The sequence below is a fragment of the Neomonachus schauinslandi genome, chromosome 15 (genome assembly GCF_002201575.2).
Source record: "Neomonachus schauinslandi chromosome 15, ASM220157v2, whole genome shotgun sequence".
Lineage (NCBI taxonomy): Eukaryota > Metazoa > Chordata > Mammalia > Carnivora > Phocidae > Neomonachus > Neomonachus schauinslandi.
The window spans coordinates 10,321,263-10,347,898 of record NC_058417.1 but is presented as its reverse complement, the minus strand read 5'-3'; the positions used below and the strand labels follow the sequence as shown (position 1 = coordinate 10,347,898).

At 39.5% G+C, this 26,636-nt stretch overlaps 1 protein-coding gene across 1 annotated transcript in view; it reads right to left on the bottom strand.

Moving 5' to 3' along the window:
- ULK2 (unc-51 like autophagy activating kinase 2) overlaps positions 1-26,636 on the bottom strand; it is an 81,571-nt gene that overhangs the window by 18,032 nt on the left and 36,903 nt on the right. Inside the window, exons 14-18 of the mRNA XM_044921533.1 lie at positions 16,326-16,386; positions 8,645-8,782; positions 5,090-5,235; positions 3,120-3,200; positions 1,322-1,608 (exon numbers count right to left, since the gene is read on the bottom strand). Coding sequence (XP_044777468.1) covers positions 1,322-1,608; positions 3,120-3,200; positions 5,090-5,235; positions 8,645-8,782; positions 16,326-16,386 — 713 coding nt within the window. The remainder of the gene's footprint in view (positions 1-1,321; positions 1,609-3,119; positions 3,201-5,089; positions 5,236-8,644; positions 8,783-16,325; positions 16,387-26,636) is intronic.

Genomic DNA, 26,636 nt, shown 5'->3' with positions numbered 1-26,636 from the left:
TGCTGCATGCAGCATTCGGAATTGTCAGGAACGTCAGTCAGACCTGGCTTCACAGACTGACTTCCACAGACAGCTCTGGGACCTTGGACAGTTCACTCCTACTCTCTAGCCTCAATTTCCTTCCTTCGGGAATAAGTGGACTAATGTAGAAAAAGCATTCAGCATAAAGTATTGAGACTGCCTGGCTCATAGCAAGTCCCCATTAAATTGTAGCTACTCTCATCAGGGATCTTCCATAAGGTAGAGTAGCCCCCATCCACTGTTTCGCTTTCTGTGGCCAATCCTGGTCTGGAAGCAGGTGATTCTCCTTCTGATGTATGGTCAGCAGGTCAGCGGTAGCCTACCAGCCGTCACATGCCTGCCTTACTCCCTTACTTCATCTCACCTCCTAGGCATGTTCCCACCTCCCACCTTCTGCTTCTCCAGCTCCCTCCGCCCCTCCCCCCACCGCTCGTGCTTGCTCACTCTAAATAAATATAATATCTAAAAAAAAAAAAGACCTCCCCCCATGATTATTATATATTATATATATTCTGGGTGTATTTTGAGAGAGAGAGAGACCACATTCACATAACTTTTATTATGGCCTATTGTTAAAACTCTTCTATTATTAATTATTGCTATTACTCCCTCACTGTGCCTAACTTCTAAATTAAATTTTATCATACTATCTGGTTTCAGCCATCCGCTGAGGGTCTTGGAGCATATCCCCTGGAGACAAGGGGACTACACTACTTACTAGCTCATGGCCTACTGTAGGGAGCTCAGCTAAGCTACTCCGCAGCATTGCTGATTCCGCATCATCTTTGTGTGGCCACGCGGCTGCAGGGCCTTAAACGGACACCAGCGCCTCGTGCAAGCGCACGCCCCTGAGAGCAGCCTGTGGTCACAAGTACATTTAATTCTGGAGAGGACTCCTCCAACAACCCTGGTGGTCTAAAGTCTCCCCGTCCCCCAGGCTTTCCCCTTGGGTGTCACACACATAAGACTCCTGTGGAGCTTACCAGAATCCCATTCTTTTGGTTTGAACTGACCAATCCTGCTTTAGCTCAGGAACCCCCAAGTCCTCCAATCCCTGCACCCTAATAAAGGCATGTGCCCCAGGTCCTGTCTCTGTTCGCACCTGCCTGGACGTCCCCGTGCAGCCTCTCGAGACATGTCAGGTACTTCTGCCAAGACATGTGAGTAATGGACTTCCCTACTGCAATTTCTCTTGTGGTCTGCTGTTGGACCTGAGCTCACCACACAGCACCCTGTGCCCCATGTAACAAACGTTAATTCAACAAAGTCGCAACGCCGAAAAAGAGTTTAATGAACGCACCTTGGTAGGAGAGCCAATGATGGTTGGTAAAGGAGTTTTAAAGAACCAGTCCGAACTGCGAGGAGAGGACCCCATGTGCTTGGTGGGAGAGGTTCCGAGGCTGCCAGGCCGACTGGGCTGAGGTGAGTAGCTGTACCCAGCCCCAGCGTGGGACGGGCACACGGGGTCCGAGTGCTGCTTTCGGAGTTTCTGCTTGTTCTGGTAGATGTCGGTGAGGGTAGGGGTGCTCTGCAGTCTAGCACCCAACAGGAGAGACTGTGGTGATGGAGTCTGTGGCACTGGGGAACCTGCCACGGACATGCCTGTAGGTTAACCCAGAGCACGGGCAAACACTGAAGAATTCAGGGGACAGCTCTTAAAATGGGAAGTCTATGAATGTCATGTTCTCCAGGACATATTTTAAAAACTGTGTATTTGGCGAGAGACGATTTGGCGGATAGAAGGTAATGGTGATGGGTATGTTAGCTGCTCTTGGCAGCAGCTAGCAGGTAACTCAGATTACTGTCTGGTCTAATTAGCACAAGAGAACTATATCATGAATGGTCAATGTCAGTAAAAACTACCAACACCCATGTTGAACAAAATGATTTCTACTCTTTATGCGAATACGTACTTGGGGATATCAACGTATTACTCTCTTTTCTCACATATCAGCTAAAAGAAACTTTTCAAACCAATCCAGAATATAACCCTTTATCTAATTAGATAATATGCTTTTCTGGGATTTTATTTTACTTGTCTAAAAATCACAAGCATATATGGATAATTTTTTTTTATCAGTTTCATGAATGAAATTCATTTATAACCTAAAGTGCTCATATTCTCTTCAAAGAAAACAGTTGTCCTCAGGTACTCTTGCCTCTTAAGGGGACACCATATTAAGAGCCTGAGAAATAGGGTCTTGATATGGTGAAGAGCTGGAAACAGCAAGAGGACTGCCCCACACAAACCTTGTTGTTGCCAATTTCAGGCTACTAAGCAAGCCTGGAGCTCCAGTTACAAATTCTTCAGAGCTTCTTGCAAGCTAAGCTACCACCAATAACGGTACGGACCTATAACCATAATCTTCCCAAAAAGGAAATGAGAGCTTTTGCTACTGACCACTCCTAGCTTAATCTCATCCTAAATTTGGTCTTTATCTTTCAGAACTGGGTTCTGCCGTGTGTGTGTGTGTGTGTGTGTGTCCACATGTACACATGAATAAATACGCACACACAAATCAATAAAATTAGTAGCAAAATGTTATAAATCTGGAGAAAGTTATCTAAGATTTATTTTTAGGCAAATACAAAATATGAAAAACTAAGAAAAGAGTGCTTTTCTCAGTGACACAGGATTCCTTTAATTAGCCAACTCCTCAGATGCACATACAATAAAATTTGACTAATAAAAGTGTGATTTGCACGTATCTTTTCAGGCATATAAATATTTTATATTAAAGCAAGTAAAATATTTCTTGTTTATCTCATGCTAACTGGCAGCTCTTATCAAGAATAGTATTAATCAAAGGAATGAAACTTCATTGTCTAGATTGATTTTCATTATCTATGTGACAATGACCAAAATTTAGTGCAGTTAATTCCCAAGACTTACTTTCATAAAAGAATCAGATACCCCAAAGGAGATATTTGACTGACTATATGATATACTAAAACATTTTAGACCAAGATTCTAGAAAGTAGGACAACAGACAGAATATTTCGTATCTGGTCTATTCCTTTGATAAGACTAGAAAAACATAACTCAAATCCACTTATAACAGGATTAAAATTATTAATATCCCAAATAGATCTCCTACCTGATGAGTTTCTACTCCTGGATTCGTGACCCTGAGGATGCCCACAGCAGCACTGACTAAATTGCTCAGGAATGGTCCCAACTATGAACGGGGAAACAGGGAAAGGAATGAGAGGTGACTCAAAACCAGTGAAGGATGGAAGCAGGTAAGACATGCACGAACTGCACAGTACATTACAGTTTACGAAATTGGATGAGCAAAGATTTATTTCAGTTGGCGTTTACTGAGCGACCAACGTGCCGGGTGCTGGGCACGCTACAATCAAAAGAACCATAGAATCTGCCCTGAAACAAGAGCAGCAGGAAAGAAAGCCACGCAAACAAACTGATGCCTGTAACAGGTACGTCACTGAAGACAGAGAAGTACAAAGAGCTCGTCGTGTTTGAGGCCTGTGGAGCTGCGGGGGGGCCCAGCTGCTGTCCCTGTGTATCCACTACGTTCTTGATGCTCCTGCCAAGGCATGCTCCCCAAGGCTCCCAGCCAACAACTGCATGTGGGTGTGGCACTAATTCAGGCTGGGTCAAGCAGGTCAGGGAATTTGGACAATCTAGTGTTTGGGGACACTCCTTGGGCCTGGCTAAAGCGTTCTTAGAATTAATTCCCTCTAGTCAAGGCTCCCCTGCCCACTCCTCCTACCTCCCTCTCTCCCTCATGGGGGTCAGAGCTGCAAGGAGGTCTGAAGGGGCTCCCCCAGACTCCTCCCCCGCCGACCCCATATCCATCACAGGTGCCTCCCAGTCATTCTGGAACGACTCTGCAGCTCCCTTCTCTGCATCCACCTCTGAGTACCCAAACCAACCAGAGGAAGAGCTGGGAAAGGTCAGGGGGTTGAAGCAGACAGGAGACACTGACCAGGTGGTTAGGTAGGCAGGCAAAGGTTAGATCCCGAGGAGGGGCCTTTTCCTTGAGTGCAAGGATAAGGCTTGGACCTTGTCTCTGGAGACCCTGACGTGCCCCAAGAGCTGCTGAGGGGGTGAGGGAGGACCAGGATTTTGTTCCGGGAAGATTTTTCAGCTAAAAAACAGCTTCAAAACCACTGCAACAGGTGTGGTGACACATTTTTAAAAACATCCTTATGGTTGTTTTTTTTTTTTTTTTTTGAATCAGGGCTCCTGAGCATACTTCAATCCTTCTCACTCTGCCTCCTCCTGAAATTTCTTCACATCCCCTTACTCTTACTCGACAGTTCTGCCTGAGGGTGGAGCCCTTTACAAGTAAAAAGTGTATAAAAATTTACCTTTTAGAAGTAAAAAATACACATATTTACACGGGGTGGGGGGGCAAGTTTCAGACCTGCCCCCCCCGGGCCCTCTCTGCACCCCCCGCTCCCCGCCCCCCCACCGGTGCTGTCTCCCTCAGATTCCGCAGTAGCAGCTGCTTTGGCCTCTCTTGCACGTTTCCTGAAGCTGAGCCTTTTCTTTGTCTCTCAGTTTCACTAAAACTGTGGTTTAAGATTCGTCTTTCTGTTTGGCTGGGGTTTTGTTGGTGCTGTTTGTGTGAGCATTCTCCCCTGTGCCGTGCAGGCTTCCCAGGAGAGGGGGAAAGACCTGTCCTGAAGCTGCCACCATCTTCCTTCCGGAGCTGGAAGGCCCTGTGGACCGAAGCCAGCCCTGCTGTGTACACAAGTGTCTCTAAATCCTCACAAAGCGGAGTGGTAAGTAGGGTAGCTGTTTCACGTACTATTATCTAGGGTTTCTGATTTTGTGCGTTTGGAGCCCAAACCCAATGGAGATACTTTTTATCCGTAAGATCCATTTATATTATTCTATTTCCAATAGCGGTCCCAACAAATGTACCTAGAGAAGCTCACGTGGGGGCTGGGAGTAAGGCAGAGAGTGGGAGGGGGAGGATATGGCTCCCCATCAGCTGAGACTCACTGCCATCGTGAGCCAATGCTCCTAAAAGACAGCGTCATGTCAGATCTGTCACGGTGAAAACAAAGTTGAAAACAACAGCTTTACTCTCCTTACCCAAAGGGGAAGGTGAGTAAGGCCTGGAAGACCCAGTGGAGAGTCTTCGTCCAACTGTCTGTACTGTGTCTGCAGGCGCCGGGGAGCAGGATCCCACCCGGAGGAAGCCCAGAGGGCTGGTGTTAGACCTTCGCACCACTGTAGATCTGAAAAGAAAAATAAAATTACTCCCTCTCTGGCAGGTTCTGGGACTCTCTTTATTTCCTTTTTTCTAAAACGTCCTAACAACATGCCATGGAGTAGAATTTTTACAAATACGTAATATAGTCACATGAGACAAATATAAAATGTATAAAATTATATGGCATGAAGATTCCCTTCCATCCTTGTATTCTATCTGCCTAATTCTTGACACTCCTTCAGTCCTACTCCAAAGGTTACCACTATTTTTAGTGTCTAATATATCCTTCCAGAATTCTTTAATTCATATACAAGCAAACAAACTGAAAATACAATCTTATTTTCATCTTGTTTTAACAAAGGTAATATACACCATACCATTTTCTTTTTTTCTTTCTGGTTTTAGGTTCCCTTTACATTCTTAAAATTACTGAATATCCCAGAGTTTTCGGGGTTCTTTTAAGAGAGGGAGAGAGAGGGGTGGGAGTGGAGGAGGGGCAGAAGGAGAGAGAGAATCTTAAGCAGGTTCCAGGCCCAGCTCGGAGCCCAACACAGGGCTCGATCTCACGACCCTGAGATCAAGACCTGAGCTGAAATCAAGAGTTGGTCACTTAACTAACTGAGCCACCCAGCCAACCCTATCCCAGAGTTTTGATATTTACTGTATGAGCTAAAACTGGAAAAATTTGGTAATAATTCATTAAAAGTAATAAACTTATTACATCTAATGTAAAATTATGAAAATTAATTCTATCTTCCAAACAAAATAAATTCATGAGAAGCATGACATTGTTTTACATTTTAAAAAATCTCTAATGTCTGGCTCAATAGTTGGATTCTCATAATTGTTTCTGCATTCAATCTTCCATATGCACAATATATGGGGGGATGCACATGAAGAATATCCAGCCTTACACAGATATGTGGCCAGAAAAAGGAGGAATATTTCAGTAGCCTTTTCAGATATTTGTGATACTCGTCTTTGATACTACACCAAAACTCAGCCATTGTACATTTCTTTTTTTTTTTTTTTTTTTTTTATTTTTTTTTTTTTTTTATTTTTTTTAAAGATTTTATTTATTTATTTGACAGAGAAAGACACAGCGAGAGAGGGAACACAAGCAGGGGGGAGTGGGAGAGGGAGAAGCAGGCTCCCCGCCGAGCAGGGAGCCCGATGCGGGACTCGATCCAGGGACTCCAGGATCATGACCTGAGCCGAAGGCAGTCGCTTAACCAACTGAGCCACCCAGGCGCCCAGCCATTGTACATTTCTAAAAGAACAGCTGCAATGTGGAATCTGAAACCAAGGCCAATGAAATTTTGTTTTACATTAGGCTCTAACCTTTTGTGAGGTATCTTGTACTTGGACTGGATCTTTTACCCATGCAGGATTTTTAAACATTTGGTATTTTGAAAAATGTTGATTGAATGAGTTATGCAGATATTCCAAATGTTGACCCCATCATACAATATCAAAAAGTCACATCCATACCAAATTATCATCACAAATCTTAACAGAAATGGCCGTCAAGGCATAACAGAAGCTGTCAAGATCACATGGGTGAACTTGTTTTCAAAAATTCTAAGTTTTGCTCAAGAGCTCAAATTTTATGTCACTTGTTTTCCAGGAATGGCAGACTTAGTTCATTTTCAACAAGATGGCTGCCCGATGCCCACAACCGATAGCTCGTCAGCTGTTCTTTCATGAAAAAACAGTATCCCGTGAAAAATGGGGCGAGTTCAACTTGCAACTAAAACAATCACACAAGTGCTTCTCCTTAAGAGAACTACTCCAATGTGCACCAGAAGTGCTTTATGCTCACAAGCCACTCAAGGTTGTGATTTTCAGAGAGAAATAATAACTTTCGCTGCTTCATTAAAGACGTTCCTTGGTACCACTAACGTGTGGTGGTAAAAGATGTGAGAAATCACTGTGCAGTTGGGTGCCACTACCTTGATGCATCTGAAGGCACCAGCAGGTTGCACACCATCGCTTCTGCACCCTTCGTGCATGTGTCAACATGGTGAAACAAAGCAGCGTCCCAGTATCATTATGAAAACAGTCTTGACGTCCCGGACCTTTCGAAAGGGAGCCATACACAAACCACACTTTGAAAACCACTGCTAATTCCGCTATCACTTTGCTTTTTCCATTTTGTAATATACCTTGGAAACTTTTCTACCTCAGTATATAGAGAGCTTCCTTCCTCTTTATGGAAGGTGCTTCACGGTCATAGACGGACGTTAGTCACTTACTGGTGGGTACTTGGCTTATTCCTCATCCTCTATATTCTAAAATTAAACAACCTGTCTATATGTAACTTCATACACAGGCAAGGACTGTGTTTATCTAAAGAGTAAGTTACCAGAAGTTAAAGTGGTGGGTTCAAAAGATATATGCATTAATAATTTTCACAGATATTGCCAAAATGTCCTTTGTAGAAAACTCTCATGAGTTTTCATCTCATCCTATGAGATGGTGCAAAACTTTTTCCATTCATTGAACTATGCATTTGCTGGGCACTTTTAATCTAAAATCTTGTATCCTCCAACTCTAGAAAACTTTTTCTTGATTATTTCCTGGAAATTTTCTTTTCCAACTTGTTCTTTCTGGAATGCCTACATTAACTAATACTTGAAGAATATTTTTTATTCATAGTTTCCATCTTCTTTATTTGATTCATCCAGTTCAGATACAGCCTCAACTTTATCTTCTAACATTTATTTTTATTTCAGTTATATTTTGTAATGTCCAAGAGGTCTTTTTGATCTTGATTGTTTTCAATGGTATTTTGTTCTAATTTATGGATGCAGTTTCTAACCTATTTAGTTCTAAAGGTACACATTTTTTACATAAGTTTTCTTTTCTTTGCATTCTTGCTGTTTTGTCCAGATTGCACTTTTCTGTTTTCAGCCTTATGGCTGGCTCACTTGCACCCCTGCCCTCCCTGAGTTCTGTGCGACTCGGGTCTTGGGGACATGGGGCACTCTGATGCCCACCCTGCTCCAGCGGGCGCCCCTCTTCCATCTTCTTTCTGTTTTCCAGAAACGTGCTGAAACCTCTAATCCACTGAGCATGTCTTTTTATTTGACTTGTCTTTGTGGACTTGGACCTTTTCGTTCTTGCTACCTTAGTGGGGTTTCAGGATGTGGAGGAAATAAATAATATGTAAATGGTCTGCTACAACTGGTGAGATTTCATCCTTTAACAAGTTCTTCCTTAATTCTTAAGAATTATTACATATACATATCATACTATATTATCCAGCTAAGCTGAAGTATCATTTAAATAGATTCATTACAGAAGTTTTTTATGATTCAGTTTTGTACGCCTCCATGCTACACACGTGATTATGTCAACCACGGAAAGTAACAGATCTTTCAGTGACAACAAAATTTTTAAAAGAAAAGGAAGGAAAAACAATACTTGCTTACCTTGGAGAACCATGTAGATTTGTGCCAGAGCCGGCAGTAGATGTAAGATTCTGCTCTATGCGCTGATAATTCCTTATCTGAGTAGGAACCGGAATTGGTGCTGTCTCACTGTGAGGTGACACGGGGGGCTGGCACTGCCTGCAACCATAATGTATTGAAAAAGGAAAGAAATCCAAGTAAGACCATTTTTCCTTCATTTTACACCTTGGTGACATTGAGAGAAAATTCTAGAAGAGGCCAAATGATCACTTCCATGTGAATAAAAAATGATCATCTCAAAAATAAGGCAAAAAAAAAAAAAATCACATTAGTCATTTAAAGAACTGTCCAGGCATTTATAGGCATATTGAGGACTGAGAATCGTAGTAAGAACTGGAAAAACCTTCCTCTACAACAACAGGAGAAGTCCGTAGGTTGGCAAAACTCAGTTTCATCTGCTCACCTTCTGCTATTCATTATTATGTGAGGGGAAAAAAATACTTCTAGGAAAATATGCTGGGTAAAAGAACAGGAAGTTCAAGAGCAAAGATGACTGGAATGTTTACAAAAGTTATGAATGCAGTAAGCATTCCCAAAGAACTCTGACTTTTAAAAAGATTGAAAATAACACTGTACAACTCTCAAAGCACGTGACCGGTCGGAGGTCCACATGCTGAAGTGTTCTTACTGGCTTTCTGTGAGAGCCTCTTTCTTTGCTTTTCATAAATTCGGAAATAATATGCCCTTTCAATTCAATTTACAACCTATCAAAACATCAGGGACAACACTAGACCTCATTCTTCTGCCCTTCTGTAATACTAAAAAAGCCCCATGAATCTAAGTTTTTCTCAAATGACAACATTACAGATATAAAGAGATCGTGGCTCTAGTTATCTAACAAACAGTATGATTACCTTCTAAAGTGTCACTTTAGAGCTTTTTGAACCATTACAGTATTTCATATTTAAATAAAAAGAAAATCTCACCCATAAGAGAGATGTCAGTTGCTTTCCCCAATACCCATTTGCCCACTCTTTCTTACTAGCAGAACTCAAATTTTATGGAAGGTGGTGATTTGCTCGGTGAAATTATGACACATCCCAGACTCCTTTGCAGCCATGAGTGGCCACATATCTTTCTTGGTCAGTAAGATGTAAGTAGAAGTCTTCTAGCCATTCTTCCTCTTTCCTCCTACCCTAACCCTAACCCTTGAGCCACAGAAACGAAGGCAACAACTATTTATTTTGACTTCTCATCTTGCAAGAAAACTAAACCTTTAGTGTTAAGCACACGACAGTCAGGACTGTTGTTTCTAGCTTTTAGTCTATAAGCTCTATTTTTCATTTAGGTAATTCCCATTAAATATCATGTATTTATTTATCCATCCATCTTTCTTTTTTTTTTTTTTTTAAAGATTTTATTTATTTATTTGAGACAGAGAGAATGAGAGACAGAGAACATGAGAGGGAGGAGGGTCAGAGGGAGAAGCAGACTCCCCGCCGAGCAGGGAGCCCGATGCGGGACTCGATCCCGGGACTCCAGGATCATGACCTGAGCCGAAGGCAGTCGCTTAACCAACTGAGCCACCCAGGCGCCCTATCCATCCATCTTTCTATACTGAAGTATAGTTGACACACAATGTTATATTAGTGTCAAGTGTAACATTAAGTATCTTTTAAATACAATGATTTGTGTTTTTAATATCTATACACTTGATTGTGCAGTTGGATCTATAACCTCAAAATTAAACAAAACAAAACAAAAAACTTCTACCACTGGAAACTAAACAGCTTTACAGGACTGCACTAACCAACTACGGTGCCCGCAAACTCAGAGCAGAGAAAGGCCTTAGAGCCCAAGTTCCCCTAAGGAACAACCAGCACGGCCGTCAAGGATCAGAATGTGAATGAAGGAATAGCATCTTTCTACTGTCTCAATTCAATGAGGAAGTACATTGTTGGTGAAGCAAGTACATCTAGGAATTTTTTTTAACATATACATTGTCAAGTTCTAATATTCTTCCTGTACTCGTTAATCACCACAAGGGAAATTAGATTGGAATCACAGCCCCTCTCAGGGGATCTCAGGCAATCCTCTGCCAGCATATGAGGAGATGAAACAGTCATGGCAGGTGTCCTGTAGATGTGGCCTCAGTCTCTGGACAGAACCTTCAGGCAGACTTGCTCCATTTGTAAAGTCTTCCCTGGAGAAATTCCCAGAGCTCCAGCTAGCTAGGACCACGACAGCCTCTTTTCCGTCTAGCTTTATATTAATAACACTATTCAACCATTACCTGACTCCCTAAGCCCAAGGTAAGGAGAGGGAAGGTCTAAGTGTGCACCGAGTCCCCAGCATGTGTGGGAAGTCATCTTTGGCCTGCATGGAACACTAGAAAGACTAAGCAGTCTGCCCAAAATACAATACACTTTTATTTTATCAAAATGAGTAATTTTTGTCTAGGGGGTCAGACATATTCCTGGAAAGAAATGCAGTTAAATACTTCAAAACAGTATCAATAAAAGTGAGGTTCTAAGGAAAGAATGAGATATACTATCACTAACATTACAAAATTGGCCTGTGAGATGATAGTTATTGGGACATGGAGATAAAAAATTTTAATGGCTCTGAAAAGAGAAAGCTCCGAAAAAATACTTGCATCAAACCATTTTAATTTTGCATAGGGCATAATTTTAATGTCTTTGTAATAATTTATTTCCACATGCACTTAATATCTTGTGGAAGAGTGTATACTTTTTTTCAAAATACTCACCACCTCTCTCTGAACCCCTTTCTAAGAAATGCCCCCTGGTGTGTGTACTCCTACCACAACCCCTGGGAAGGAGGCTGAAAGAGCAGCTCCCATTTGGGACATGCTGTTCTCAAAGCAGAGGAAAAAGGACTGATGACAGAACGGAAACTTTCAGAGCCATTATGTAGTCCTGCTATCACTGTTTTTCCCCTCTCTTTTAAGATTAGCATGTCCCAATTCTTGTATAGAGTCTGAGACAAAAGTACCAAAAAAAGCTATAAATCTATGTTATTATTAGGAACACATAAACAGGCGATTTGTGGCATCAATAACATAAGGGGGGGGTATACTCCCATACTCTCTACAGTAGAGTTTTTGTATGCAACTGAAGTTATCAGTTTAAAATGGATTGTTGTACCTTAAAGTTATTTTATGGAGTCCCAAAAGTGACCACAAAGAATGCATCTATAGAATATACACAATAGGAAATGAGAATCAAAGCATGTCACTACAACAAGATCAACAGAACACAAAGAAAGGTATTAAGAGAGAATATAAGGGGGCAAAAAAGCCACAAGACATACATAGAAGTAACCAAATGGCATTGATAAATCTTCCCCAATTAGGCTGAAGGTAAAAGGATTGAAAAAGATATCCCCAGGACGCCTGGGTGGTGCAGTCAGTTGAGCGTCCAACTCTTGGTTTCAGCTCAGGTTGTGATCCCAGGATCATGGATCTCATGTGAGATTGAGCCCCATGTCAGGCTCTGCACTCAGTGGGGAGCCTGCTTAAGATTCTCTCTCCCTCTCCCTCTGCCCTCCCCTCCACATGCATGCTCTCTCTCTCTCTCTCAAATAAATAAATAAATCTTAAAAAATAAAAAAAAGAAAGATACTCCATGCAAATGGTAACCAAAAGAGAGCAGGAGTGGCAATATTAATATCAGACAAAAGAGACTTTCAGTCAAACACTGTTACAAGAGACAAAACAGGACATTATTAAAGGGTCAATTAACCAGGGAAATATAACAATTATAAATATTTATGCACCAAACATCAGTGTTCCCAAATATATGAAGCAAATATTGACAGAACTGAAGGGAGAAATAGACAATTCCACAATAACAGCTGAACAATTCAATACTCCACTTTCCATAATGGACAGAAAAATCAGAGGAATGAGCAATAAAGAAACAGGGCTTGAACAACACCCTAGACCAACTGGATCTAGTAGACATATACAGAACACTCTTCCCACCACCAAAAGAAGAAGATACATTCTTCTCAAGTGCACATGAAATATTCTCCAGGACAGACCACATATTAAGCCACAAAACAAATCTTAAAATTTTAAAAGATTGAAATCATACAAAGTATCTTTTCCAATCATAATGGATAGAAAGTAGAGGTCAACAGAAGAAGGAAAACTAGAAAATCCGCAAATACACAGAAACTAAACAACACACTCTTACACAAACAATAGGTCAGAAAAGAAATCACAAAATAAATCAGAAAATGTCTTAAGAAAAATGACAATGTAAACACAACATACCAAAACTTATGGAATACAGTGAAAGTAGCATTAAGACAGATGTTTATGGCTGTAAATGCTAACATTAAAAAAAAAAAATCTCAAATAAAAAACTTAACTTTACCCCTCAAATTAGAAAAAGTACAAACTAGGGGCACCTGGGTGGCTCAGTCAGTTGGGTATCCAACTCTTGCTTTTGGCTCAGGTTGTGATCCCATGGGTTGTGAGATCAAGCCCCATGTTGGGCTCCATTCTCAGCAGGGAGTCTGCTCGAAGATTCTCTCCCTCTACCCCTTCCCCCACTCACACTCACTCATGCACTCTCTCTCCCAAATAAATAAATCTTAAAAAAAAAGAAAAAGTACAAACTAAACTCATTTCCTAACAAAAATAGGAACTAATGAAGATTAGAGCAGAGATAAACAAAATTGAGAAAATAGAAAAATCAAACTAAGAGTTGGCATTTTTAAAAATCAACAAAACTGACATATAGCTAGATTAACTAATAAAAAGAGAAGACTCAAAATCAGAAATGAAAGAAGGAACATGACAACTAAAGCCACAGAAATAAAAAGGATTATAAGAGAATACTATGAACAAGTGCTTGCCAACAAATTGGATAACCTAGAAGAAATGGATAAATTTCTACAAACACACAGCCTACTAAGGTTGGATGATAAAAAGGAAGAGAAAATCTGAACAGACCCATAACTAGCAAGGAGACTGGATTAGTAATCAAAACTTCCAAGTAATAAAAAAAGCCCAAGACCACATGTTTCACTGGTAAATTCTACCAAACATGTAAAGAATTAACATCAACACTTCTCAAACTCTTCCAAAATATTAAAGAGGAGGAAACACTCCCAAACTCCTTCCATGAGTTCAGCATTACCCTAATACCAAAGCCACACACAGATACTACAAAACAACAACAACAACAACAACAAGACCAGAACAATTTCCCTGATGAAATTTGATGTAAAAATCCTTAACAAAACACTAGCAAACCAAATTCAGTAACACATTAAAAGGATCATATACCATGACCAAATGTGATTTATAATATACCTACATTAATGGAATGAAAGACAAAAACCACATGACGATGTCAATTCATGCAGAAAAAGCATTTGACAAAATCCCAACATCCTTTAATGATAAAAAGCATTCAACAAACTAGGAATCGAAAAAAATTACCTCAACATAAAAAACACCATATATAAAAAACCCCTAACTGTCATCATACTCAATGGTTAAAAACTGAAAGCCTTTCCTCTATGATCAGGAACAAGACAAGGATGCCTGCTCTCACCACTTCTACATAGAATTCCTAGCCAGAGCAATTAGGCAAGAGAAAGAAATAAAAGGCATTTGAATTGGAATGGAGTAAGTAAAATTATTTCTGTTCATGGGTAATATGATCTTAATGTAGAAAACCCAAAAGATTTCACATGCAAAAAGCCATTAGAACTAATACATTCAGCAAAGTTGCAGGAAATGAAATCAACACACAGATATGAGTAACATTTCTATACACTAACAATGAACAATGCAAAAAGGAAATTAACAATGCCATTTACAATAGTATCAAAAAGAATAAAATACACAGAAATAAATCTAACCAAGGAGGTGAAAGACTTGTATATTGGAAACTACAAAACATTGCTGAAAAAACTATAAAAGACATCCCGTCTTCATTGACCATAAGATCTAATACTGTTAAGATGTCAATTCCACCCAAAGTGATCTATACAGATCAATGCCATCCCTACCAAAATCTCAAAGGCATTTTTTGCAGAAATAGAAAAATCTTTCCTGAAATTCATATGTAAACTGCAGGAACCCTGAATGGTCAAAACAATTTTGGAAAAGAAAAACAAAATTGGAGGTTTCATACTTCCTAATTTCAAATCTACAGTAATCAAAACAATGTGGTTGGCATAATGACAGACACAGAGACCAAAAGAATGGAACAGACAGTCCAGAAACACACCCTTGCATATATGGACAAATGATCTTCAACAAGGATGCCAACGCCACTCGATGGCAAAAAGACGGTCTCTTCAGCAAATGAGAAAACTAGATTCCATATGCAAAGAATGCAGCTGGACCCTTACCTTATACAATATACAAAAATTAACTCAAAATGGATTAAAGAGCTAAATGTAAGACCCAAAATTATATAACTCCTAGAAGAAAACATCGGAGAAAAGCTTCATGACACTGGATTAGGCAATGATTTCTTGAATGACACCAAAAACACAGACAACAGAACAAAAAAATAGACAAATGAGACTACAACAAATTCTAAAACTCCTGTGCTCAAAGGACACATCAACAGAGTGGAAAGACAATGTTTGGACTGGGAGAAAATATCTGTAAATCATATATCTGATAAAGGGTTAATATCCAAAATATATAAAGAACTACAAATCAACAATCAATGATAGACAAATGTCCAATAAGTATATGAAAAGACACTCAAAACCACTAATCATTAGAGAACTGCAAATCAAAACCACAATGAGATATCACCTCATACTCATTAAGATGGTTATTACAAAAAACAAGCAAACAAACAAATAACAAGTGTCACTGAAGATGTAGAGAAACTGGAACCCTTGTACACTGTTGGTAGGAATGTAAAATGGTACAATCACTATGGAAAACAGTATCACAACTCCTCAAAAAATTAAAAATAGAAATATCATATGATCCAGCAACCCCACTGCTGTTGGGTGTGTGTATATATATATCCAAAGGAACTGAAAGCAGGATCTCAAACAGATATCTGCACATTCACATTTATAGCAGAATTATTCACAATAGCCAAGAGGTACAAGAAATCCAATTAACCATCGGCAGATGAATGGATAAACAAAACACAGTGTGTGTGTGTGTGTATATATATATGTACGTAGAATGGAATAAGGTTCAGCCTTAAAAGAAATTCTGACAAATGCTACAACATGGATGAACCTTGAGGACATTATGATGACTGAACTAAGCCAGTCACAAAAAGACATACATTGTATATTCTACTTATATAAGGTATCTAAAATAGTCAAATTCATAGAAAGAGAAACTAGAACAGTGGTTACCAGCACCTAGAGGTGGGAGAAATGGGGAGTGCTATTACATAAGGAGTACTGAGTTTTAGTTTTGCAAGATGAAAAAGTTCTGGAGATTGGTTGCCCAACATTGTGAATATACTTAATGCTACTGAACTATAAACTTAAAAACGGTGAAGACAACAGATATTACGTGCTTTTTTACTACAATTTAAACTTTTTAAAAAAATAGAAATGACAAATTGTGAAACAAAATAAAATTCAGAATCAAAAACATGGTCAAAGTTCTATAAAGTTTACTCAGAAAAACCAAAATATGAGAAACATTCTAATTTAATAAACATAAACATACCCTCCACACACCAAGAACTCATTTGAAGCACGTCTGCCAGCAGTCCCCATCGGCATATCATCTAAAGGAGAAAGAGAAAAACACCATCAGTTCTGCTCTACCACCTGCTTAAAAAACGTAAATTGTCCCAACATGATTATTCGGAAAAATCTGAGCACCACACAAATTTACCACTTGCTTATGATGCAGTTTCCTCCACGAGTAAAAGCGGGTAAAAACCATGAGCAAAAACACTGAACACACTGCACCCAGCTGAAAACACAGGCTGTAACCCTTCAGTGCCCACTTCTATAAACAAACATCAGGTCTTTCCAAGGTAAAGTGCCATATTTATTTCAGTGTTACGTATCCTTCACCATTTAACAGGCACGGTAAAAACTGTGCTAACATTTTTATCATGTTCCTTTTAATACGTCACTCACCAGCGTTTTTGAGTGTTAGGCCCCTGATTCCAATTTGCCCATAAACTCTCTGGTTTTTATTGAGCAATTTTTTCAGAAAGTGGTAACTTTTAGGAACACGTTCCAGCACAACTGACTGTAAACGAAGTCTAGTTCACCCCACTGTTGGAGCACCCCCATCCTGCGTAACACTCCCTGTCTTGTACAGGTTGTTGAACAAGACGTCGTCGTGGAAGCTGGGGCCTCTCAGACACTGTAGCACACACCACAGGCCGCCTTCACCTGCTCCGGTATCATCTACATATGGGAACAGAGCTGAGCTCAGAATGCAGGGGCCCCTCATTCTTGTCACTGGTATGTCCATTCTATCACATTGCCTGTGTGACTTTAAATGGCTGTAAAGGCATAATCAATGTGTAGATATGAAATAGCAGTGTTGACCAAATAAGTTTTTAAAAAGAAAAGTATAGGTTATGCTGCTAACCCATACTCAAAAGGGGAAAAAAAGGAAACAGACACAAATATCCCTCTGAATGGCCCTAAATAAGAACTGAGAAATGCATTTATTTTAGCACATCTCAAGTCCCTGGTCTCATGAAGCTGCCATTCTAGTAATGAAAGAAGGTAATAGTGTCAGGCGTGATAAGAAATATAAAGGAAAATAGGGGCCCCTGGGTGGCTCAGTCCGTTAAGCATCCGACCCTTGATTTCAGCTCGGGTCATGATCTGGGGGTCATGGGATCGAGCCCTGCATCAGGCTCCACACTCTCTCAAAATAAAAAAATAATATAAATATTTTAAAATGTATATAAAGGAAAATAAATCAGGGTAAGAGAATAAAGAGAAGTGAGGAAGGAAGCTACCTATTTTAAAGAGAAGAGCTCCTGATATGGTAATGGAGGGAACAAGGTAGATGGGGCAGGGACAGAAGAAGCTACATTTCACTAAGTGTACTTCATTTTGTAGCTTTGAGTTTGGAGCCATACATAATTTAGAAACAAAATAATAAAATCAAAAGGAAAAAGCAATCCCTAGAAATCAAAAGTAAAATGAAGCAAAACATTTATCATCTTTTATCATGCATGACCATGTATCAACTTGTCTGGTATCGCTAGAAGGGAATTTTTTCAAGTGACTTTAAAGCTCTGTAATTTGATTGGACATCCCTAATAGGATTACCCTAAGGACAAAAAGACCCACAAAAAGACTTTTTTTATTTTATTTTTTTAAATTTTATTTTATTATGTTATGTTAGTCACCATACAAGACATCACCAGTTTTGGATGCAGTGATCCACGATTCATTGTTTTCGTACAACCCCCAATGCTCCATGCGGTACGTGCCCTCCTTAATACTCATCACCGGGCTAGCCCATCCCCCCAGCCCCCTCCCCTCTAAAACCCTCAGTTTGTTTCTGAGTCCATAGTCTCTCATGGTTCATCTCTCCTTCTGATTTTCCCCCCTTCATTTTTCCCTTCCTTCTCCTAATGTCCTCCATGCTATTCCTTATGCTCCACAAATAAGGAAAACCATATGATAATTGACTTTCTCTGCTTGACTTATTTCACTTAGCATAATCTCCTCCGGTTAGAATGGCAAAAACTGACAAGGCAAGAAACAACAAATGTTGGAGAGGTTGTGGAGAAATGGGAACCCTCTTACACTGTTGGTGGGAATTCAAGTTGGTACTGCCACTTTGGAAAACAGCGTGGAGATTCCTCAAAAAATTAAAAATTAAAAATTTTTAAAATTAAAAAAAAATTAAAAATAGAGCTACCCTATGACCCATCAATTGCACTACGGGGTATTTACCCCATTTCACTACAGATGTAGTGAAAAGAAGGGCCATATGCACCCCAATGTTCATAGCAGCAATGTCTGCAATAGCCAAACTGTGCAAAGAGCCGAGATGCCCTTCAACAGATGAATGGGTAAGAAGATGTGGTCCATATATACAATGGAATATTACTTAACCATCAGAAAGGATGAATACCCAACTTTTACATCAACGTGGATGGGACTGGAAAAAGACTTTTTTAAAAATGGGCTCCATGCCCAACATGGGGCTTGAACTCTTGATCATGAAGATCAAGACTAACATGCTCTACTGACTGAGTGAGCCAGGTGCCCCCATAAAAAGATTTTAAATGGTTTTAGGTAATTATCTTGTTATTTTGATATGATATCACATTATGAAAGGACAGAAAAGAGAAGAACCTAAATTCACAAGGGCAAAATGTAAAGTCAACAGCCACAAAAATTTAGAAGTTACCAAGTTGATCGAAGTATTATTTGACCTAGGAGACCCTAGAAGACAGAATCCTTAGCCAATACAAGTTTCCCCCACATGGTATGAGGGAGTATTCTCCCGGAGATGTGAGCAGCCCTCCAAAAAGGAAGCATAATACATATAATACATCACCACTGTCCGTAAGACCCACCCCATACAAAGCTTTCAAACAACATTCTAATTTTCTATTCTTTATTATGAGTATACAATAATTACCAAACATCCAAGGAAGGAATCTAATCTGAAACAGAAACTCCAAAACAACCTGGGAGAGATAAAAAAGAAAATATTTTCTGTAGAAAAGTAAAAAAAAAAAAAAAAAAAAAAAAATTAAAATAAAAAAAAAAACCCAAAAAAAACCGGGGAAAAAAAAAAAAAAAAAATTTTTTGTAAAAAAATAAAAAAAAAAAAAAAAAAAGTAATATCCTCAGAGATAAAATATTGCATACTGAAATAAAAACAATACTTAGGGAGAGGGGAAGCTTCTAGAAATTAAAAATATGAGAACATAAATGATAAACTCAATAAAAGAAAATATCAAGGAAATTTCCCTAAAATTAGAGCAGTAAGACAAAACAAAAGGAAAATCAGACAAAAGAGATAAGAAAATCAGAGGAGTGTACTCAGGTATTTGTCTTATTATTACTTTTAAACTGTATAGATGTTTTAAAGATCTAACGTGGGGACTCCTGGGTCCCAGTTTCACATGTAAGAAGCTTGGAAGTTGCCATTCTTCCCTAACAACAAGTAAAAAGCTAAAGAGACTGAAAAATGATCCAAAAGAGAGGAGGTCAGAAGCAAACTGATGCCCCAGGAATAGAGAGATAGGCAAACACGCGGAGTTGTGGTTTATCTGAGAAGAGACTCAACCCATAGAAGGCTTGAGGAAACCACAGCCAGGGCAGAAAAACATGAACCGTGACTGACAATTTGCTAGAGGATCACGATGGACAGCTCTCAGCGTTAAAAATTCCAGGAGGATCTAGTCATAGGGAGGCTCACAATATTGTCATATTTATCTCGGGGAACTCAGATGCTCACAGTAAAACAGTGGAGAAAAAAATCCCCTCCTGCTTCTGGTGGGGAAGGGAAAAGGAACCGTTTTTAAATAGGTCTGAGCATTGTGTTCTTAACAAGGCCTGCCCTCAGGGGAAACCACTTCATCATCCGGAGCTTTATCTGCTGGAGTTAAGCTCCACCTAACTGAGCTGGGGGCAGGGAAATACCCAACCCCAGTGCCTTTGAGTCATCCTGTCCCACCTCAGGAAGGAGAAAGAAACTGGGGAACACTTGTGAAGCCCACAAACCAGAGACCTAGGCTCCCCAAAAGACTGAGACCTAATCACAGGACTGCAGAACACTTTCCTTCCCCCTACACCTCACCATCACATTACTAAAAAGCCTACTTACAGCAGTTCCGTTTGACCCAGGACATCATGTATGACTATCAAGAAAAAGTCACAAGGCATAACAAAAGGCAAAAAACACAGACTGAAGAGACAGGGCCATGGCAAGGATGTCAGAATTACCAGACTGGAAATTTAAAATAACTATGATTAATATGCTAAGGGCCCTAAATGGAAAAGGTAGACAGCATGCAAAAACAGATGAGCAATGTAAAAAGAGATGGAAATCTTAACAGAGAACCAAAAAGAAATGCTAGAGATTAAAAAACAGTGTAAAGGAAATGAAGAATGCCTTTCATAGGCTTATTAGTAGACTGGACACGGCTGAGGAAAGAAGATCTGAACTAGAGAACATATTGACAGAATCCTCAAAAACTGGAAAACAAAGTTTTTGTTTTTGTTCTAGATTTTATCCATTTATTTGACACAGAGAGCGAGAGGGAGAGAGAGAGAGAGCAAGCACAAACGGGGCACAGAAGGCAGAGGGAGAGGGAGAAGCAGGCTTCCCGATGAGCAGGGAGTCCGATGCGGGGCTCGGTCCCAGGACCCTGGGATCGTGACCTGAGCTGAGGGCAAACACTTAACCAAGACTGAGCTACCCGGGTGCCCCAACAAAGATTTTCTTAAAAAACAACAGAATATCCAAGGTCTGTGGGACAACTACAAAAGGTGTAACATGTGTAATGGGATTACCAGAAAAAGAAGAACGAACAAAAAGAACAGAGGGAAATATTGGAAATAATAATGACTGAGAATTTCCCCAAATGAATGTCAGACACCAAGCCACACATCCACAAAGCTCAGAGAGCTCCAGGCAGGATAAATGCCCAAAACAAAGACACCTAGGCAGATCATTTTCAAATTATAGAAAAATCAAAAATAAAGAAAAAAAAAATTCTGAATGAAGTCAAAAAAAGAACACCATACTTACAGAGAAACAAAGGTAAGAACTGCATTGACTTCTCAGTCAAAAAAAGAACACCATACTTAACAGAGAAACAAAGATAAGAATTGCATTGACTTCTCAGTAATCGCACAAGCGAATAATAGTAACATTATATTCAGTTATATATGCTTAATGTATATGTTCTATGAATGTATGGATAGGCTTATGTATTCTTATATTTAACTGGAATAAATGACAGCAATGATACAAGGGATGGCCGGATTTTGTTATTATAAGGGACTTCACACTATCACACTGAAGCGTTAAAGTTTATTTGAAAGTGGACCTGGAGTGGGGCACCTGGGTGGCACAGTCGGTTAAGCGTCTGACTCTTGCTTTTGGCTCAGGTCACGATCCCAGAGTCGTGAGATTGAGCCCCGTGTTGCACTCCATTCTCAGCAGGGAGTCTGCTTGAGATTCTCTCCCTCTCTCTCTGCCCCTCCTCCGGCTGCTTGTGCTCCCTTCTCAAATAAATAACATCTTTAAAAAACAAAACAGGGGGCGCCTGGGTGGCTCAGTCGTTAAGCGTCTGCCTTCGGCTCAGGTCATGATCCCAGGGTCCTGGGATCGAGCCCCGCATCGGGCTCCCTGTTCAGCGGGAAGCCTGCTTCTCCCTCTCCCACTCCCCGTGCTTGTGTTCCCTCTCTTGCTGTGTCTCTCTGTGTCAAATAAATAAATAAAATCTTTAAAAAAAAAAAATTTAAAAATAAATAAAAAATAAAAAACAAAACAAACAAAAAACAATCCAAAAAACAAGTTTAAAAGAATAGAAATCAATTTCTGCTCACAAACAACAATGGAATTAAACCAGAAATCAATAACAGAAAGGTAATTGGAAAATCCCCAAACACAGGGGAACTAAAAACACACTTTTTTTTTTTTTAAGATTTTATTTATTTGAGAGAGAGAGAGCACGAGAGGGGGGAGGGTCAGAGGGAGAAGCAGATGCCCCGCTGAGCAGGGAGCCCAATGCAGGACTCGACCCTGGGACTCTAGGATCATGACCTGAGCCGAAGGCAGACGCTTCACCGACTGAGCCACCCAGGTGTCCCTAAAAACACACTTCTAAATAACAAATTGGTCAAAGAAGAAATCTCAAGAAAAATTTTTAAGTATTTTGAACTAAGTGAATTTGAAAACACAACAATCAATAAGCTTCTAGCCAGGTGAACTAAAGAAAAAAATAGAGAGGGGATACAAATTACTAATACCACAAATGAAAGAAGAGACACCAGTAGAGGTCCCACTGAAATTAAAAGGGTAATAAAGGAATACTATGAAAAACTCTATGCCCACAAATTTGACACCCTAGATGAAATGGACCAATTCTGTGAAAGACACATCTGCCAAAACTTAGGAAGAAACAGGCAATTTGAATATAGGTCTTCATCTATTAAAGAAATTGAATCAATAATAAATAGCCTTCTAAAGCAGAAAGCACCAGGCCCAGATGAGTTGTCTGGTGAATTCTACCAAACACTTAAGGAAGAAAGTATACCAAATCTCTATTTTCAATCTCTTTCTGAGGATAGAAGCAGAGAGAATATCTCCTAACTCATTCTATAAGGCCATCATTACCCTCATACCAACACCAGAAAAAGACATTACAAGGAGACTACAGACCAGTATTTCTCATGAACACAGATGCAAAAATCTCCAACTAAATATTAGCAAACTGAATCCAGCAATGTATAAAAAGAATTATACACCATGACCAAATGGGATTTATCCCAGGTATGCAAGACTGGTTCAACATTCTAAAATTAATGTAATCTATCACATTAATAGAAAATCACAGAAAAAGCATTTGACAAAATCCAACCACCATTCATGATAAAAACTCACAGTAAACTAAGAATGGAGGGGAACTGTCTCAACTTGATAAAGAATAGCTACAAAAAGCTACTGCTAACATAATACTAAATAGTGAGAAACTCCAAGCTTTCCCACTAAGATTGGGTAAAAATATATGGATGTCCTCTTTCTTTTTTTTTCCCACTGACTTTTTATTGGCTGTGGTTATTACAGTTTCATATAATCTGTGAAGAAAGTCCTCTTTCACCACTTCTTTTCAACACTGCACTGGAAGTCCTTGCTAATGCAGTAAGTCAAGAAAAGGAAATGAAAGGTATACAGCTTGGGAAGGTAAACATAAAACTATTGTTCAAAGATGACATGATTATCTATGTAAAAAAAATATGAAAGAATTAACAAAAACCTCCTGGAACTAAGAAGTAATTAAAGCAAGGTTGCAGGATATAAGGTAAATATTTAAAAAGTAAATTGCTTTCCTATATCTCAATAATAAACAACTAAAATTTGAAATTAAAAACACAACACCATTTATATCAGCACCCCCCAAAATGAAATATTTAGGTATAAATCTAACAAAAGTCATACAAGGTCTGTATGAGGAAAACTACAAAACTGATGAATGAAATCAAAGAACTACATAAATGGAGAGATATTCTACGTTTTTGGATAGGAAGACTAAATATTGTAAACATGTCAGTTCTTCCCAACTTGATCTACAGATTCACTACAATCCCAGTGAAAATCCCAGCAACTTATTTTATGGATATTGACAAACTAATTCTAATGGTTAAATGGAGAGGCAAAGGACCCACAATAGCCAACAGAACACTGAAACAGAAGGACAAAGGACTGACACTACACAACTTCAAGACTTACTATAAAACTACAGTAATCAAGACAGTGTTGTATTGGCAAAAGAACAAACAGATCAATGGAACAGAACAGGGAGACCAGAAAGAGACCCCCCCAAATACAGTCAACTGATCTTTGACAGAAGAGCAAAGACAATACAATGGAGCAAAGACAGTCTTCAACAAATAATGCTGTAATAATTAGATATCCACATACAAAAAAAAAAAAATTCATCTAGATGTAGACCTTTCGAAAAAATTAACTCAAAATGGGCCACAGACCTAAATGTAAAAGAAAAAAAAATGCAAATATTGTAGAAGATAACATAACCTAGAGGACCTTGGGTATCATGATACCAACACTAAACGCAATCCATGAAAGAAAGAAATTTATTTAAATGATTTAATTGATCTTTAGTGATTATTAAAATTAAAAACTGCTCTGTGAACGACAATATCAAGAGAATGGAATATAAGCTACAGACTGAACAAAGATATCTGCAAAAGAATATTTGTGCCCAAAGACACATCTGATAAAGGACTGTTATCCCAAGTATAGAGAGAACTCTTAAAGCTCAACAATAAGATAACAGACAACCCAACTGAAAAATGGGCCCAAGATCTTTTTTTTTTTTTTTAAGATTTTATTTATTTATTTGACAGAGAGACAGCAAGAGAGGGAACACAAGCAGGGAGAACGGGAGAGGGAGAAGCAGACTCCCCGCTGAGCAGGGAGCCCAATGCAGGGCTTGATCCCAGGACCCTGGGACCATGACCTGAGCCGAAGGCAGATGCTTAACCGACTGAGCCGCCCAGGAGCCCCTGGGCCAAAGATCTGAACAGACACCTCACCAAAGAAGATATAGGGATGGTGAATAAGCATATGAAAAGATGTTGAACTGATATCAGATGTCATCAGAGAAATGCAAATTAAAACAACCCGCTGCACATCTACCAGAACAGCCCTCCATGGAGCACTGACACCACCAAATGCTGGTGAACACGTGGAACAACAGGAACTCCCATTCACTGTTGGTGGGAATGCAAAATGGTACAGCCACTTGGGAAGAGTTTGGTGTTTTCTTACAAAACTAAACATGCCCTTACCATACCAGCCAGCAGTCATGCTCCTTGGTATTTATCCAAAGGCGCTGCACACTTATGTCCACACAAAAACCTGCACACAGATGTTTATAGTAGCTTTATTCTTAATTGTCAAAACCTGGAAGCAATCAAAGTGTCCTTCAATAGGTAAATGGACAAACTGTGGTACAGAACTATAGAGACAATAAAAAGATCAGTGGTTTCCAAGGGACAGGTGGGGAGCTCAGAGGATTTTTAGGGCACTGAAAATGCTCTCTATATTATAACGATGGATAAATGTCATTATACCTTTCTCCAAACCCAAAGAATGTACAACAACAAGAATGAATTCTAAGTGGACTATGGATGTTGGGTGATTGTGACGTGTCAATGTAGGTTTATCCTCTGGTATTATCCCTTTAACATCTGGTGAGTATGTTGAGAATGGGGAGGGGCAGGGGGTATGTGGGAAACTGGTACCTTCCTCTCAGTTTTGTTGTAAACCTAAAACTGCTCTAAAAAAATAAAATCTTTGGGGCACTGGTGTGGCTCAGTCGGTTGAGTGTCCAACTCTTGATTTCAGCTCAGATCATCATCTCAGGGTTGTGAGATCGAGCCCCGCATTGGGTTCAGTGCAGAGTCTGCTTGGGATTCCCTCTCTCCCTCTGCCCCTCCCCCCACTTGCTCTTACTCTTTCTAAATAAATAAAAATCTTTGAAAAATATATGCATGATATATTTTACAATAACAAATTTTTAATAACTAAAGAGAAGGGTGTGGGGATGCCTGCCTTCAGCTCAGGTCATGATCCCATGGTCCTGGGATCGAGTCCCACATCAGGCTCCTTGCCGAGCAAGGAGCTTGCTTCTCCCTCTGCCTCCCTCTCCCCCTGCTTGTGCTCTCACTCTTTCTCTCTGACAAATTAGCAAATAAAATCTTTTAAAAAATAAAAATAAAAAGAAGGGTGTGGCCAACTATAACAAATGCTGTAAACACATCAAAAAGATGAAGACTGAGAAATGACCTGAGATTTGGGAGCACAAAGACCTCGACAGGAGCATTTTTGGAAAAAAAAAATTTCAAATACAGTATTTACACAAGGACAAAAAACAAAGGTAACTAGAATAAGACAAACGATGTGAATGTCCTTTATGTAGGAAAATATAAATATCTATCAAAACACATTAAGGAAACCTAAATAAGTGGAGAAACATACTTTTTTTTTTTAGATTTTATTTAAATTCAAGTTAGTTAAGGTATAGTGTATTACTAGTTTCAGGGGTAGAATTTAGTGGTTTATCAGTTGCATACAACACTCAGTGCTCATTCTATCAAGTGCCCTCCTTAATGCCCATCGCCCAGCTACCCCATCCCGCCACCCCCCTCCCCTCCAGCAACCCTCGGTTTGTTCCCTAGAGTTAAGAGTCTCTTATGGCTTGCCTCCCTCTCTGTTTTTATCCTATTTCACACTTTTCCTTCCCTTCCCCTATGATCCTGTTTTGTGAGAAACATATAGTCT